The sequence below is a fragment of the Cebus imitator genome, unplaced genomic scaffold (assembly GCF_001604975.1).
Source record: "Cebus imitator isolate Cc_AM_T3 unplaced genomic scaffold, Cebus_imitator-1.0 Scaffold539, whole genome shotgun sequence".
In the NCBI taxonomy this organism is placed as follows: Eukaryota; Metazoa; Chordata; class Mammalia; order Primates; family Cebidae; genus Cebus; species Cebus imitator.
Window position 1 is genome coordinate 818,518 of NW_016107854.1, and position 17,455 is coordinate 835,972.

Sequence of the window (17,455 nt, forward strand, 5' to 3'; positions counted from 1 at the left end):
TTTAAAAAAGGAAGCCATTTTGTTCACTGTAATAGAATAGAGTGGTAAAATCTAGGATCTTCCTTTGAGAGCTCAGTAGTAAACTTTTTAAATTCACCAAATATCAACAGCCATCATAGAGTTTTGTTTCTAGGATCTACCCTATATTCAATCTTAACAAGGGTCGACTCTCTATGAGGCAAAATAGATGGCCACCTATACTTTCAAGTGTGGTATGGACATGTTAGAAATACTATCAACTTTACAAATACTGTTTTACACTTCTTATTCATCCTACCTATGCTGATGCCTGTAATTAGAAGCCACATGGATTGGTTAAAAAACAGTAACATGGTAAAATATGTTTCAGATAATGTTCTAGTTGCTGGGAGTGCCAGTGGAGAATAAGAAGAACAAAGTTCAAACATAGAACTTACCTTTTGGTGGAGAAAATAGAAAACAAACAGACAAAAACAAATGCATGCTGTAACATCAGTTTTAAGTGCTCTCCTTTAAGTCATTTATCACTTATCTCAGCAGTAAAAAAAATATTCTTAAGAAGAAGCAGCTTAGAGAATTTTCGGATTACCACTATGGATTAGAGCAGTGACTTCCAACGTAGGATGCATTCACCCTAGGAAATACACAAGAAAATCCATTAGGGAGCAGAAAGAAAATGAATTTACAAAAAAAGAAAAATGAAGGTTTACAAATTTTCTACTGCCATCAGTGTACATGTATGGCTAACATGTCAATATATGTGTATACTTATATGTTTACATAATGAGAAAAATAATTATAGATCTATAAGTATATTGGGGTACATCTTTAAAATATTTATGTTAAACAGGTGCATAATTAAATAATAGAAGACTACTAGGTGAGAAATTTCTGGTTAGCAAGAGCAAAAAATTAGCTACTTGTATCCTTCGAGGACTTTATGAATATTAATCCTCAGAAATAAATTGCAGAGACTGCAATACTATATTTGATGATGTGGGAGACAAGAACATGAAAGAGATAAACAGGTGATGCTGGATATATATTTTTAGCAATTTAATAGGTAAAGCCATTTCCAAAAATATAGTGTAGATTTGGATTAGCGAACTTTTAAAAATTTTTTTAGTATTTCAAATTTGACTTTAGTTTTATGTTTTAACTTGTTTTGCTTTGTTTTTAAAATTTCCATAGTCCAAATTTGATTGCCTGGATCCAGAAGTTCTCAACGGTCAAGTTTCTAAATATGCTAAATTTGTGTCTCAACTGGAAAAAGGCTTGCCACCCAACAGTGTAGTGCCCCAGCTCAAACACAAGGTGGAAACCATGAAAGAAAAGGTAAGGTTGGTAGAAATTATTTCAAAAACTCTAAGCCAGTTGGTTATTAATTGATGCTAATGAGACCACAATCAGGAATTCTTCCCTGATTAAGTTAGTCAGCTCTGCAGACAGAAAAAAACAATAGTCAAATTCATTTTTTTGCAGTGGCACAGGCTGCATCCCTGTCTTCAGTTGGCCAAATCATGCAGTTGAATACTGTGGTTACAAGGGGCATTCAGAGTGTTTCCCAAGTGGTAGGGGAAATAGTGCAGGAATAGGTTGTAGTTGTACTAAGATACTGATCCACTCAAACCCTTAGGGAGCCAGCTGAGGCTGGGGTAAACTTGTCCGATCCACCTTGTCCATTTGCATAACTGCACCACGTAACTATGCCATTTTCTAGATGTGCTATGATGTGAAGAAAGCTGGGAAACCAGGCTCCAGGTGTACAGGGCTGGCTCTTTGAAACCAACTCAGCTAAGCCAGTGCTTGAAATGGTTAAGAAAAGGGATATGATTTTAGTTTTTTAAACAATTTTAAGGTATTTTGTTGTTGTTTTGTTTGTTTGTTTCTTTGTTTTTTGAGACGGAGTTTCACTCTTGTTGCCCAGGCTGGAGTGCAGTGGCATGATCTCGTCTCACTGCAACTTCTGCCTCCTGGGTCCGAAAGATTCTCCTCCTTCAGCCTCCCCAGTAGCTGGGATTACAGGCACCCGCCACCACGCCTGGCTAATTTTTTGTATTTTTCTTGGTTGAGACAGGGTTTCACTATGCTGGTCAGCCTGGTCTCAAAATCCTGACCTCAGGTGATCCACCCGCCTCGGCCTCCCAAATTGCTGGGATTATAGGCATGAGCCGCCACACCTGGGCAATTTTAGTTTTTTAGTTTTTTTTTTAAAAGATGAAATCAAGAACTAAAAAGATGTGGAAAAGAAAAGTAAGTAAAGCTTCAGACACAATGGGAAGAAAAATTTCCACCTTGAAAAGAGCATTATTTGCACAATATTTTTCCCCTTTAGCTTATAATATCTAGTCAAAACACTTCCCAAGTTAAGTTAGCTTCTTTCTTCTTTATTGCCTTTAGTGTGATTGTATCTTGCAATAATAAACAAATTTATTTGATGTAGTTTGCATTCCAACTTGGGTTCCCTTGAAATCCTGGTTTATATATTTTTTTTTGACTTGCATACAGTAGAGGTCAGTTTTTGTGGCAAACAGTTCTGTGGGTTTTTACAAATGAGTAATGTATCTAACACAACAATCCCAATCAGAATAATTTCATTACCCAAATAATTTGCTTGCATTGTCCCTTTGTAGTTAGCCTTTCTCTTTATCACAATTCCAGACAACCACTGATCTGTCTTGTGTCTTCTATAGCTTTGCCTTTTACAGAATGCTATCTAAATGAAATAATACAATATGCAGCCTTTTGGGTCTAGCTTCATTCACTCAGCAAAATGCATTTACGATCCCTCTATGTAGTTGTACCCAAAATATATAACATACTCTTACAAATAAAAAGACAAATAACTCTTTAAAATGGGCAAAAGATTTGAATACACCCTTCCCCAAAGAAGACACATGAAAAGATACTGAACACCATTAGTTATTAGGAAAATGAAAATCAAAGCCACAATGAGATAGCACTTCACACTCCCTGGGATGGCTATGATCAAAGAGACAGATTACAGGTATTGATCGACCTACCACCTATGCAACTTACAACCATTCGACTTTATGACCACCGCTAGCCACGACTGCTCCGCGTCTGGCAGTGGGCAGCGCAAACGTTGCCCAGCTGGGCGTACGACAGTGCGGACCAGCTTCTGGCAGCACTGCCATCTCCGCGTGCACCATTTCAACTGTACATATAGCCTACTCAACTTACGACCAAATCGTGTTACGACCGGTCCGCGGTCCCGACCGTGGTCGTAAGTCGAGCACTAGCTGTATATAGGAATAAGTATTGTGGGGAATATGCAGAAATTAGAACTTTCACATGTTGCTGGTAGGATTGTAAGGTGGTACAGCCACTTTGGAAAATAGTCTGGCATTTGCTCAAGATGTAAAATATAAATCTACCATATTACCAAGTAATTCTGCTTCCAGTTATATGTCCAGGATTATTGAAAGCATGTGTTCACACAGAAACTTCAATACAAATGTTCATAGCAGACTTGTTTATAATAGCCAAAAGTGAGAAAAAAAAAATTCCATCAGTTAATAAAATGGAGAAATAAAATGTGGCATATCTATATGATGAAATTTTATTCAGTAGCAAAATGAAATTAAGTCATGTGCAACAGAATAGACAAACGTTAAGAACATGATGCTAGGCTGGGTGCAGTGACCAATGCTTTGGAAGGCAAGATGGGAGGATTACTTGAGCCCAGGAGTTCAAGACCAGACTGTACATCATAGTGGGACCTAGTGTCTGCAAAAATTAAGACAAAAAGTTTAAAATCATAATGCAAAGTAAAAGAAGCCAGTCACAAAAAAAAAGGCCAGATAGCATATGTAAGTTATATGAAATGTCCAGAATAGAGAAATTTTTAGTGAGAAAGTAAACTTATGATCACCAGGCAGTATGGGGAGGAAGAAATAGGAGTGACTGCTTATGGGACCTAATGAGTATGGAGTTTCCTTTTGGGGTGATGACATGTTCTAAAATCAGATAGAGGTGATGGTAGCATAACCCTGTGAATTATAATTTTTTAAGAAAAAAAGATTCTTCCTTGTTTTCATGTGAAGCAGTAGTTCATTTCTTGCTTTTATAAAATTATACTTTAAGTTCTGGGATACCTGTGCAGAACGTGCAAGTTTGTTACATAGGTATACATGTGCCATGGTGGCTTGCTGCACCCGTCAACCTATCATCTACATTAGGTATTTCTAATGCTATCCCTCCCCTTGTCCTCCACCCCCCAGCAGGTCCCAGTATGTGATGTTCCCCTTCCTGTGTTCATGTGTTCTCATTGTTCAGCTCCCACTTATGAGTGAGAATATGTGGTATTTGGTTTTCTATTCCTGTGTTAGTTTGCCGAGAATGATGGTTTCCAGCTTCATCCATGTGCCTGAAAAGGACATGAACTCATCCTTTTTTATGGCTGCATAGTATTCCAATGGTGTATATGTGCCACATTTTCTTTATCCAGTCTATCATTGATGGGCATTTTGTTTGGTTCCAAGTCTTTGCTATTGTGAACAGTACTGCAATAAACATATTTGTACATGTGTCTTTATAGTAGAATGATTTATAATCCTTTGGGTATATACCCAGTAATAGGATTGCTGGGTCAAATGGTATTTCTAGTTCTAGTTCCTTAAGGAATTGCCACACTGTCTTCCACAATGGTTGAACTAACTTACGCTACCACCAACAGTGTAAAAGTGTTCCTATTTCTCCACATCCTCTCCAGCATCTGTGACAGAATGAGTCAGGATCTCACTGTGTTGCTCATGCTGATCTTGAACTCCTGGGCTCAAGTGATCCTTCTGCTTCAGCCTCTCAAAGTGCTGGAATCACAGGCCTGAGCTATCATGCCCAGCCAGTTCATTTATTTTTATTTTCTAGTATTACATTATATAGATATATCATAGTTTATTTATTCATTCACTTGATAAAAGATATCTGTGTTCTGTCTCACTTTGTAGTGATTATTAATAAAAACTGCTATAAACATTCATGTACAGCTTTTTGTTTTGTGTGAACATGAGTTTTCTATTAACTTGGATAAATAACTAGAATTAGGATTATTAGGTTGCTTTTTCCATACTGTATTATTTGAAAGGAAGTTACTATGCATAGCCATACTTAAGGGGTGGAAATTTATGTTCCACCTCCTAAAAGCATTGTCACCCCGGTAGCAATGAGCATAATCTCTATCTAGATTTTCATTTTTAATACTATTAAATTGTGTCAGGAAATACATAAGATGAGCCTGGAGCATCTTGAAGTGACAGCAAGTAAGAAAGGGTTCAAAAAACAAAATCATGGGAGAGTATCAAAAGGGCAAAGAAGTCTCGATGGCCAAAGCCTTAATAATTTCAGGCAAAAAAAAAAAAATCTAGTATTGTATTATAGCCCAAGTTAGAAAATAAATATCCATGAATTCATACTGATACAAATAAATGATTCAATGAATGAATGAATAATTTTATGATGTTACTGCCACCTCAAGATAGTGGTGCTTCATTTAATTTGATGCTCTGTTGTTGGAAGTGTGCACATTTAGTATTGTTACTTCTTTTTGAGGAATTAACCCTTTTGTCATTTATGAATTGTCTCTCTTTATCTCTCTGGTAAGATTCCTTGCTAACATTTACATTATCTGAAATTAATATAGCTAGTTCAGCTTTCTTTCAGTGTTCATATGATATGGCTTTCTCCATTTTTACTTTTATCTGTGTTTTTATATTTAAAATAGATTTTTTTTAGATAGCATATAATTGACTTCTTTTTTTTAATCCAGTATTCTTCGTCTCTTAACAGCTGTGTGTAGACCATTCACATTTAAAGTTATTATATATATAGTTATATTGAATCTACCACCTTGTCAGCTGTTTTAGTCTATTGGTTCTTTGTTTCTTTTTCTCTCTTTTTGTGCCTTCTTTTAATTTAATTGCATATTTTATTATTTCATTTTATCTTCTCAATGAAATTATTCATACCACTTTTTATATAATGTTTAGAAAATTGTTTAAAATTGTTATTCTAGGCTTAAAATATAAATTTATAATTAAATCAACCTTCAAATAATATTTTACTATTTTACATGTAGTATAAAGACCTTATAATAGTATACACCCAATTAATTCCTCCATACATTCTTTGTGCTGATGGTATGTCTATATTTATATATATTATAAATATAACTTATTTTTACTATTTTTGCTCCAGACAGTTATCTTTTAGAGCAATAAAAATAAAAAAGAAAATAAATTTTACTTTACATGTATTCCATTTCCAATGTTCTTTATTGCTTTGTGTGGATCTAAGTTTCTGACTCATAACATGTTCATTCTGCCTAAAGAATATCCTTTAATATTTCTAATAGAGTAAGTATGGTAATAATTAATTCCCTCAGTTTTTATTTTGAAGAAGTCTTTATCCTTTCATTTTGAATGATATTTTCACTGGGTATATAATTCTGAGTCAACAGTTTTTGTTTCTGTTTTTCCTTCAGTAATTTGGAGGTACTCTTTTCTTGTTTGCATGATTTTGGACAAGCAGTCTGCTGTAGTTTTAAATTCTTGTTGTTCTATAGATGATGTGTCCTTTTTTGTCTGGCCACCTTCAATATTTTCTCTTCATCTTGATTCTCATCAGTTAGGAATAGAGTATGCCTAGGTGTGCATATGTTGTTGTTTACTGTTCAAATTTATTTTGCTTGATGTTCTCTTGAGTTTCTTGGATCTGTGATTTGGTACTTGTTTTTAATTTTGAAAAATTTTGCAGCTGTTATTTTTCAAGCATTTCTTCTGCTCTGTTTTCTCTCTCTCTCTTTTCCTTCTGTGATTTCTATGATATGTACGTTAGGCGATTTGACATTGTCCCACAGGTCTTGGATGCTCTGTTCTGTTTTTATTTTCTTTTCTCCCTCTTTTTTCTCTGCATGTCAGTTTCTGGAATTTATACTCACTAATCTTCCAAGTTCATTAATTCCTTGGCTGTGTTAAACCCACTAAAGGCATTCTTTATCTTTTATACTGTCTTTTTTATTTCTAGCATTTTAGTTCAATTTGTAATTGTACTTTCCATCTCTCTGTTGACATTTCCCAACTGATTTTGCTTGTTATCTACCTTTTCCATTAGCACCTTTAACATATTAATCATAGTTATTTCAAATTATCTACTTCCAACATATGTGTCATTTCTGGGTCTGATTATTGTTTTGTCTCTTAGATGTGTGGTTTTTCTTGCCTTTTCCCATGCATCTTAATTTTTTGTTCAAAGCCAGATATCTTATATAGTACGGTAAATACCAAAGTAAATAATATTTATGCTTGGAAATGAGCATGCCTCTTCTTCTACTTGCATTTTTGTGTGATATGTTGTGTTAAATGTAGTTTGAAATTGGGCTAGGTTTAAGGGTTGATGTTGCTATGGTTACCCTGAGTGCACCACAGGGTACTCAAATTCAAATTTTTCTAGTGATACCTTGAATTTAGGGTTGGGCTGGTTTACCAAAGGTTATTTCCTCAATTCCTATTTTCCCCTGACCTTGGGTCTTCCCTTTGTGTTGTGCCCCACTGAGAAGCTGTCACTTGCAGCTTTCTACTCTGTATCCCACTGCTATTCTTATTCAATAGTTGTTAACCTGGTGGGAGAAGTGAGAAGGAACATTCCCCTCATGCTCTGATTAAACCTCTATCTTTGTGAGGCGCTATAGCTCTTGTTCTCAGAATTCCTATCGCAGATGTTCCTCCCACTTCTCCAGCTGTAGTGAGCCTGGCATTTATTTCTGTCCCTCCCCCAAGGGTAAATTGCTTTTTTTCCATGTTCTATTTCTCCAGTTATAGAAAGATATTGCCAATGAGTTATCACCAGTGCCTTAAGGTAGCAGTTTGTTGTTCCTTTCTCTGTACGTCAAGGGCTTTGTTCCACAGAGGAGGTAGGGGAGATGAATTTGTTAGAGTTACTATATAATGGCCACTGTTTCCCTCCCTCAGCCAGCATCATAAAGGAAACTTTCTTAAGAATCCTTTTAATCTTCACTGTCAGCACCACTGTATTTGCAGGCTCAGAGACTTTCCATTCTCATGCTACCCCGCACTTAATCTTTAGCACTCTATTTTTTAAATTTAGCTGAATCTTCTTATCTTCTTAATAGTTCATATGTCATCCCAAGGAATCTGCCCCAGGTAGGAAAATTCTCAGTTACTGTTTCTCCTTGCGGAGAAACCTGTCAGTATCAATCTCCCTCCAAACTTTGAGTTGGTTCTGCCCTGCAAACTTGGTTTTCAATAGGCTCAATTAGAGTCATTAATTTGCAGTTGTCCAGATTTTGCTTTGTGGAAAGACGGGTAAGTGGTGCTCTTTCCAGCTCTCTACGTGCACAGTTTGAAACCAGAAGCTTTGGGTTATATTTTTAAGATAAAAAGCATCATGTCTTCATGTCTCTGAGAATGTTTGCTTTTCAGCTTCCAGTTATCATTGACTTGAGGAACCCGGCTTTGAAGCCAAGACATTGGGCAGCTATTGAACAAACAGTTGATGCCACTCTAGTGGATACTGAAATTCCATTAACCTTGGAGAGGCTCTCTGAGTTGCATGTTTTTGACTTCGGTCAAGAAATCCAGGACATATCTGGACAGGCTTCTGGAGAAGCTGCCTTAGAAACAATTCTTAAAAAGGTAAATCTGGAATGTATATTTATCTATATAATTAGGGAATGTGAAAGTTTTCAGGTTCACTTTTGGTAATCTGGATGGATTTTTCAATGTTGCAGCTTTCACTCTCTCATTATCAGTCATCCCTCTATTGTTTCCTTACAACAGATATTACTGTTATCACCTCTAAAGATCTTCTGCTTATCCTACAGCACATAGGAACTTGATGGCCACAAGGTTTGAAATGTGGATGCTTATATAAAATATTATATACCAAGAAAGATCTTTTAAACCCAAATACACTATCTTCCAAACTACCCGAGAAATCTGTTAAATGCTTTAAAAGACATCAAGATTTTCTTAGTTATGATACTATCTCCTTAACCTAAAGATATATACACACCTACTAATCCTCTGCATAAAAAGATTTTTTTCTCTCAAAGCATGTGTGTTAATATCAGTCAAATAAAATTAAGCAAGTCTGTGTCATTTATCCAAGAAGAAGATTTTATGAATTTTAAAGAGCAATAAGGAGGAAAATGAGATTATTATGGAGTTTTTACTTATTTCATCTCACATGCATTTATTGATTATCTAAACACAGTGAATTTAGATATCCTAAGACTTGAATTATTTCTAAGGTGGAAGACTCTTGGAAAGCAACTGAATTTGTCATTCTGCCTCACCGTGATGCCAAAGATGTGTTTATACTGGGCGGCACAGATGACATACAGGTGGGTAACCAGATTATTGAAAACTTAAGGTAAAGTTTCCAGCCACAGCTAGTTCTAATCTTCTGTGAGAGATTATGATGCGGGAATAAAATATGAGAGTCACTTAAGAAGAAAAAAATCTAATTGGAAAAGCAAGATGAATGCAAATAATTGACATGAATGCTTGTACGTGAAATATTTAACAAAGCATTAAAAATGGAATATGTATATATAAGAGTTGCAACCTGTAGTTGGTAACTGTTGAGGAATTTAGGAAAACAGAAAGATCAGTTACAGTCGAAATGATCAGAGCATTCTTCCTAGACCAGTCATAACAAGGTGGATCTTAAATATTAGATGGGATTTGATAGACATAGAAAAAAATAAAGACCACTTCAAACCCTATAAACAAGACAAAGAAACCTGAATGAGCATTTCATGTTTATAGTGCCCTGAAAGGCTAAATTCACTTGAATGTGTTGAAATTAGGAAACGACAGCCATGCTCTGTCAACCATAAAAGAAAATAAATCTAACCCATGTATTTGGAATAGTCTTTAAAATCTGAAGGAACATTTGTTTAGCAAAGAGAGCTCAGTCACGTAGCCCAACTTAAAAGGCAAAGCTCTGGCCTGATAGAGAGTACCCAGGCTAGAATTAGAGATAGAATGGCTTTGCCAGTTGTAGGTTGGAGGAGCAAGACCAGACATCACTCTGCACTATGGGTGGGAGAGGAGACTCAAAGAGGTGAGTAAGTTTAGGGCAATTGATGTCAGATGGTGCAGCTTCTACTCTCAAAAGCTTGTTATTGAAATGGACCATTAAATCTTTCAGATTAACAGACACATTTTTAAAAATTCACATGCTCTGTGAGAGATGCTGTTGTATAAAGGGGAGTAGTAGACGATGGAGGTGGAGGAGAAACTGTTATAACCATTCAGAGCTTGATATGAATGAGTTCATTTCTGCCTTAAGATAATTGAGAGAAAGTGATAATTCACTGGACAGACAACAGGCAATTTTGCCAGTATATGATATTTTGAGAAATGAAGGCAAGACCAGGTGATCAAATTATGTTAAGAAGGTACTAGTTACCTAACAGTGAGGAGAGACAGGAGAAGAGTGTTGAACCATACAAAAACTTGTGCCATGAATAATTACAGGAGCAACAGAAATTTGGCAATCAGAAGTCCTGGGTGACCTTTGAAATAACATCACAGTGCCACAAAGATGTGAATAATGAGGGGAAATTGATGAGTAGGAAACAGTAGGAGGGGCTAAGCTATTAATTCAAAGAGTTTGCCTTTAAGTGGACTCTTGGGATTATGTATCTGAAATATTGCTGAGAGTACAAATACCTGGTGCTGCATATATTTTCTTCCCCTTCCTTTAAAGGTCCTTCTTGATGATAGCACCATCAATGTTGCAACCCTTGCCTCATCACGTTACGTTGGTCCACTGAAAACTCGAGTGGATGAATGGCAAAAACAACTTGCTTTATTTAATCAAACACTGGTGAGTAAGAATAATTTCAATTCATACACTCAGAGAATTAGAGAATCACAAGGACCTTAGAAATAATTTTTTTTATTTAAATGTTATATGGTTTTATAATGTAAGCTTTAACTGTGGACATGTTATCGTGTTTAGAATGTAAGAGAAATGCACAGGTATTGAGCTCTTCTTTATATATGTATACAGCTTAATGCTATTACCATCACCCTTGCACAGGTATACTTCAGTGATATTGCAGATTTGGTTCCAGACCACTACAGTAATCCAAATGTTGCAATAAAGAAAGCCACATGAATTTTTTGTTTCCAAGAACATAAGAAGTTATGTTGAATTGGGAACACATGGACATAAAGATAGGAACAATAGACACTGGAGACTACTAAAGAGGGGAGAGAAAGAAGGGTGCAAAGGCAGAAAAACTATCCATTGGATACTATGCTCGCTATCTGAGTGAAAGGTCATTCCTACCTCAAACCTCAGCATAACACAGCATACTCATTTAACAAACCTGCACATGTAACCCTGAATCTAAAATATAAGTTGAAATTATTTTTTATACTGTACTGTGGTCCATTAAGTGTGCAATGCTATATTGCTAAAAATGCTAATGATTATCTGAGCCTTCGGCGACTCATCATCTTTTGGCTGGTAGAAGATCTTGCCTCAATGTTTATGGGTGGTTGCTGAAGGTGGCAGGGAGCTGTGGCAATTTCCTAAAATAAGACAACAATGAAGTTTGCCACATTTATTGACTGTTCCTTTTATTTAAAAAATTCTTTGTAGCATGCAATATTTTATAGCATTTTACCCATGACAGACTTCTTTCAAAATTGGACTCAATGTTCTCAAGCCCTGCTGCTGTTTTACCAACTATGTTTATGTAATATCCTAAATCCTTTGTTGTCATTTCAACAATGTTTATAGCATTTTCACCAGGAGTAGATTCCATTGATAAAACCACTTTCTTTACTCATCCATAAGAAGCAACTCCTCATCTGTTCAAGTTTTATCATAATATTGCAGCAATTCAGTCACATCTTCAGGCTCCACTTCTAATTCTAGTTCTTCTATTTCCACTACATCTGCTGTTATTTCCTCCACTGATGTCTCAAATCTCTCAAAGTCATCTATACGGTAGAATCAGCTTCTTCCAAACTCCTATTAGTGTTAATATTTTGACCTCCTCCCATGAATGACAAATATTTTCAATGGCATCTAGAATGAATAGTCCTTTCCAGAGGGTTTTTAAATTCACTTTTCCTAGATCCATCAGACGAATTACTATCTATGGCAATTATAACCTTACAAAATGTATTCCTTAAATAATAAGACTTTGAAATTGAAAGTATTCCTTAATCCATGGGCTGCAGAATGGATGTTGTGTTAGCAGGCATGAAAACAACGTTAATCTCCTTGTACATCTCCATAAGAGCTCTTGGGTAACCAGGTCCATTGTCAATGAACAGTAATATTTTGAAAGAAGTCTTGTCTTCTGAGCAGTAGGCCTAACAGTAGGCTTAAATCTTTAATAAATGATGCTTTAAACAGATATGCTGTCACATGGGCTTTCTTATTTCAGTTTTAGAGCATAGACAGCGTAGATTTAGCATAATTCTTAAAGGCCCTGAGATTTTTTGAACGGTAAATGAGCACTGGTTTTAACTCAAAGTCATTACCTGCATTTTTCGCTAACATGAGTCAGCCTGTCCTCTGAATCTTTGAAGCCAGGCATTGGCTTATCTTCATTAGCTATGAAAGTCTAGATGCCATATTCTTCTAATAGAAGGTTATTTTGTCTGCATTGAAAATCTGATGTTGAGAGTAACCACCTTCATCAATGATCTTAGCTAAATCTTCTGGATAACTTGCTGCAACTTTATCAGCACTTTCTGCTTCACCTTACACTTTTATGTTGCAGTGATAGCTTCTTTCAGTCTCACGAATCAAGCTCTGCCTCCTTCAGACTTTTCTTCCACAGATTTCTCACCTCTCATTGAAAAGAGTTAGGGTCTTGCCTTGGACTAGGCTTTGGCTTAAGGGAATGTTGTGGTTGGTTTTATCTTCTATTCAGACCACTCAAAGTTTCTCCAAATCGGAAATAGGTTTTTGGCTTTTTATCGTTTGTGTGTTCACTGATGTTGCATTCACAACTGTCTTAACTGTTTGGTCCACGAGACTAAGCTTTTGACATATCTTGGATTTTGACATGCCTTCTTAACTAAGTTTAATCATTTCTAACTTTTGATTTAAATTGAGAGACATGTGACTCTTCCTTTCACTTGAACACTTAAGGCCTTGTAGTGTTATGAATTGGTGTAATTTCAATATTGTTGTGTCTCAGGGAATGGGAGGGGGACACTGAAGAGAAGAAATGAGATGGGGGAACAGGGGAACAGCCAGTCAGTGGAGCAATCAGAACATATATAATACTTATCAATTAAGCATGGGCATGGTTCATGGCACCCCAAAACAATTATAATCTTAACATCAAAGATGACTGATCACAGATCACCATAACAGATATAAAAAATAATAATGCTTAATACTAGTATTTTTAAAGTTCTAAATATTGCAAGAATTACCAAAATGTGACCCAGAGCCAAAGTGAGAACATGTTGGAAAAAAATGGCATGAATTAACTTTCTTGATGTAGCATTGCCGCCAAACTTCAATTTGTCAAAAATGCAATATCTGCAAAGTACAATAAAGTGAAGCACAGTAAAACAAAGCATGCCCATATTCTTATTTTGCTGTGAAACAAATACTACAAACTTAAACAATATATATTTATTATCTCACAGTTTCTGTGGCTCAGGAATTCTGGGATGGTTTACCTGAGGCCTCTTCCTCAGGGTCTCACAAGGTTGCAATCACGATGTCAGCCAGACTGGGTTCTCATCAGAAGTTTAACTAGGGAATGGTCCACTTCCAACCTCACTCTAGTTGTTGGAAGAAATTATTTTCTTGCAATTCTTGGACTAAGGGCTTCAATTTCTTGCTGGCTCTCAGCTGGAGGCCATCCTCAGCTCCTAGGTATTGCCCACAGGTTTTTGTTTTGTTTTGTTTTGTTTTTCATGTGTGGGCTTCCCCGACATGAATTGTTGGCTACATCAATCTAGCAAGGAAGAAAAAGGATCCTAGCAAGATGACTAGTACAGCCTTACATAATATGAACATAATTATGTACATTCTGTTACCTTTGCCACATCCCATATGCCTGGGAGCAAGTCACAGATGGCACCCACACTCAAGGGGAGAGGATTACACAGGGATGTAAACACCACATCTTAGGGGCCAGCTTATGAGTCTTGCTACAACTTTATATTCACTGGAAGAATGCTTTTTGTTGCTTGAAGTCTCCTTGGAATTCTTCCTTGTGGTACACATGTCCTTTTAATTTTATTCCATCTTCAATTGTCCCATAGCAAAGCAAAGAACCCAAGCTCACTTTGTTCCCATCCAATCTCTTTCTTAGACTTCAGATACTTAGCTTGACTTAATTATGTTTAGGTTTCCAGATTTTCTAATCTGAAAAGTTATCTATGAAATAATAAAGGCAGTAAGAGGAAAAAATAACTTGTGCCAACTTTGTTTCAAAGAGAACTTTCTCAGAAATTCATCTTCTTCAACCAACCAGATTGTCTGGGCCCTCTCCAGCCTTCTGGACTGATGGCCGAGCCTTGTGAAAGGAGGAACTACAGATCAAAGTCAAGGGGGACATTTTCATAGAGGGTCCTTGAAAGAAGCCTGAGCTGAATAATGAGGACCCTCCAGAGAATGAATTGCCTGGAAAGTGTGAGACCTGAGATAAACCAGGAAGTGGTTGTGACATTTGAGCTTACTCCCAAACCTAGAGTGAGAAGTGAGGAACTCTTTCATGGATTTTTGGTGCACACATGTAATAACAGCAGGAGACACAGAGGAAACGTGAGGTCTACAGACGTTTAATTTCTGACCCTGTATTTCTGATTTCTTTTATTGACAGTGATTGTCTAAAAGCCAAGGGAATGCATGATTTTCTTCTTCCAGTCCACATTTGCTGTCATGAGCAGGGTTTTTTTTTTTTTAATTTTCTTTTTTAAAGAAAGGTAAAGGAAGAATATACACATGATAGAGATGAGAGAAAAAACAAACTTTTTTCACAAACATCTTGTATATATTTGAAAATGGTCACTAAACTTTCCTCTTCCCTCTAGATTTCCCTACATAAGCATCGTGCTACCCCCTGAATCTCTCCTGTGGGTATTTTAATCATGTTTCTCTGGATCCATTCTGGTAACTACAAGGAAAACCTGTTAGAACTCTGGTAACTAGATGGAAAACCTGTAGACAGTGGGATGAAATCAGACTAAGGTGAATCTTGGACCTTATAAGGAATTTAATTTCAAAAGACCTGTGAGGAGCTATAACACCACCCTCAAGGAAAAAGATATAGTGATTCCTTCTGTCATGATTTTTACTATAACCATATATTTTTAATAGGGGAATTAAAATTTGACAATGTCCATATTCTTCTCCTAGGAAGAGTGGCTGACCTGCCAGAGAAACTGGCTCTACCTAGAAAGTATTTTCAATGCTCCAGATATTCAGAGGCAATTGCCTGCAGAGGCCAAGATGTTCCTTCAGGTGGATAAGTCATGGAAAGAAATCATGAGGAAGGTGAATCGACTGCCTAATGCTCTTCGAGCTGCTACTCAGCCAGGTATAAACAAAATTCCAAACAAGCAAAAAGACTACAATCACCTAAAATGTTTCTCTTTTCTGGGAACTTAATAACATGTGGTCCATTCAGCCCTTGATTCTAGTCAGTATGGGTGACAAAGAATACTTGCATTTGACATACTTGCTAAACAATGTCAATGGGACACTTGACTTTTTTTTATTATTATTACCTCTCAGCTTAGTTTGTAGTTTTGGAAAAGGAGAATCTGCCTATTTTTGCTGTTTTTATGGTTTGGAGACATTGCTCTAGGGTATCAGTGATGTTTTCATCTCAGAATTTTGACAAGAAGACAAACATTCGCATTCAGTTGATACTCTGTTAAAGCTCCTCCACAGATTTGTAGCCATGAAAATTTCCATGCCTTATTTTTAATGAATTCATTAAAACTAGTTAAAAAATATTACCACTTATTGCATTTCTAGTCTCAAGGTTGAAATGTGTTTTAATAAGTTCTGTTTCTGTGGATGTGGAATCAAAGTCTTTCAGGGCACACATATTGCTCTTGAACTTTATGCTTTAAGTAAAAGTCTTGCTATTTCCTGAACAACAAGCTTGCCTCTTGTTGAGGAAATAGCAACACATGGTGCAGCCTGGTAAATGTCCTCAGACAGCTTCCCTGCAGCGGTTACTGGGCTGCACTCTTTGCCCAAAAACTCTGACATAAGACAGAAATGGAAAAGAACACTATATGGAATAATAGAATTGAAAACTCTTTGGGTCTTTTAGAGGCGGCCCACATTCCTTGGCTCATGGCCCTCTTCCAGCCCGTAATCTCAGCACACTAACCTCTGCTTCTGTCATCACATCTCCTTATCAGCCTCCAACCTTCCTGCCTCCAGCTTATAATGGCCTATGTATGATCAGTCCACCAGGCAATCCAGGACAGTCTCTTCATCATATGATCCTGATCTAACTTAATCATATCTGCAGAGTTCTTTTCTGTGTGTCCTAACATATTGACAGATTTGGGGGATTGGGATATGAACATCTCTAAAGGGCCATTATTCTGTCTACTGCACTCACTTGTCATGTTGAAACATTTTTCTGTGAGAACTATGTTTGATTACAGAGTGCTATCCCAGTCCCTACTAGACTTGATATAAAATATAACTTCTGAAATTTAAGAAAAATTGATTCAAAAATACATCTGCTTCCAAGGATGTCAGATAAGAATGGAGACTTATATGACTTATATAGATCATTTAGGTGATGATAAAGCTATGAAAAAAAATAATAAAGTAGAGTAAACGGGCCAAAGGGGGAGGGAGAGAGACAGACAGACAGACAGAAGGCTTTTTTTTTGATAAAGCTTTTGAGCAGAAACCTGCAGAAATAAGGGAGCGAGTCATGTGTATTATCAAAGGAACATTGTTAAAGGAGGAGGGAAAATCAAAGCAAGGCTCCCAAGGCAAGTGCATGCTTCACATGTACAACTGTTTGCAAGAAAGCCAATGCGAGCTGAAGTGGAATGCAGAAGAAGGGCTTAGGTGGTGAAGCAAGAGAGGCAAGAGTACTTAGGTTGGGGACTGGGCATCAGACTACTCATTGATTACATAGACCCTTGGAAACCATGATAAAGACTGTGGATTTGATTCTTGGGCAGGTGAGGACATCAGCTACTATGATAGACACCAAAACTACAAAGATAAATAAGACATGGATCTTGCTCCTTAAGGAGCTGTAGTTTAGTGATGAAGAAATAGTATCCCATCCCCACAATTTTAGCATTTAAAGATGGCAGAGGATACAGAAAAGACGCCAGTAAGAAAGTGACAGACAATGAGTAGGTATAGACTCTGGCTTCGTTTGGAGAGTCAAGGAGAAGGCAACTGCTTGGCTTTGGATTTGTACTCCTAGCCTCCCAAAAGTGGGGTACAC

At 36.7% G+C, this 17,455-nt stretch overlaps 1 protein-coding gene and 1 long non-coding RNA gene across 2 annotated transcripts in view; one reads left to right on the forward strand and one right to left on the reverse strand.

The window, feature by feature from the left end:
- DNAH6 (dynein axonemal heavy chain 6) overlaps positions 1-17,455 on the forward strand; it is a 303,318-nt gene that overhangs the window by 81,798 nt on the left and 204,065 nt on the right. Inside the window, exons 18-22 of the mRNA XM_037733599.1 lie at positions 1,171-1,314; positions 8,439-8,651; positions 9,269-9,361; positions 10,735-10,854; positions 15,376-15,556. Of these exons, the coding sequence (XP_037589527.1) occupies positions 1,171-1,314; positions 8,439-8,651; positions 9,269-9,361; positions 10,735-10,854; positions 15,376-15,556 (751 nt within the window). The remainder of the gene's footprint in view (positions 1-1,170; positions 1,315-8,438; positions 8,652-9,268; positions 9,362-10,734; positions 10,855-15,375; positions 15,557-17,455) is intronic.
- Positions 12,166-17,455, reverse strand: part of LOC108293521 — a 28,547-nt gene continuing 23,257 nt past the window's right edge. The window contains exons 3-4 of the long non-coding RNA XR_001820722.2: positions 12,741-12,746; positions 12,166-12,343 (exon numbers count right to left, since the gene is read on the reverse strand). This is a non-coding gene — a long non-coding RNA (uncharacterized LOC108293521). The remainder of the gene's footprint in view (positions 12,344-12,740; positions 12,747-17,455) is intronic.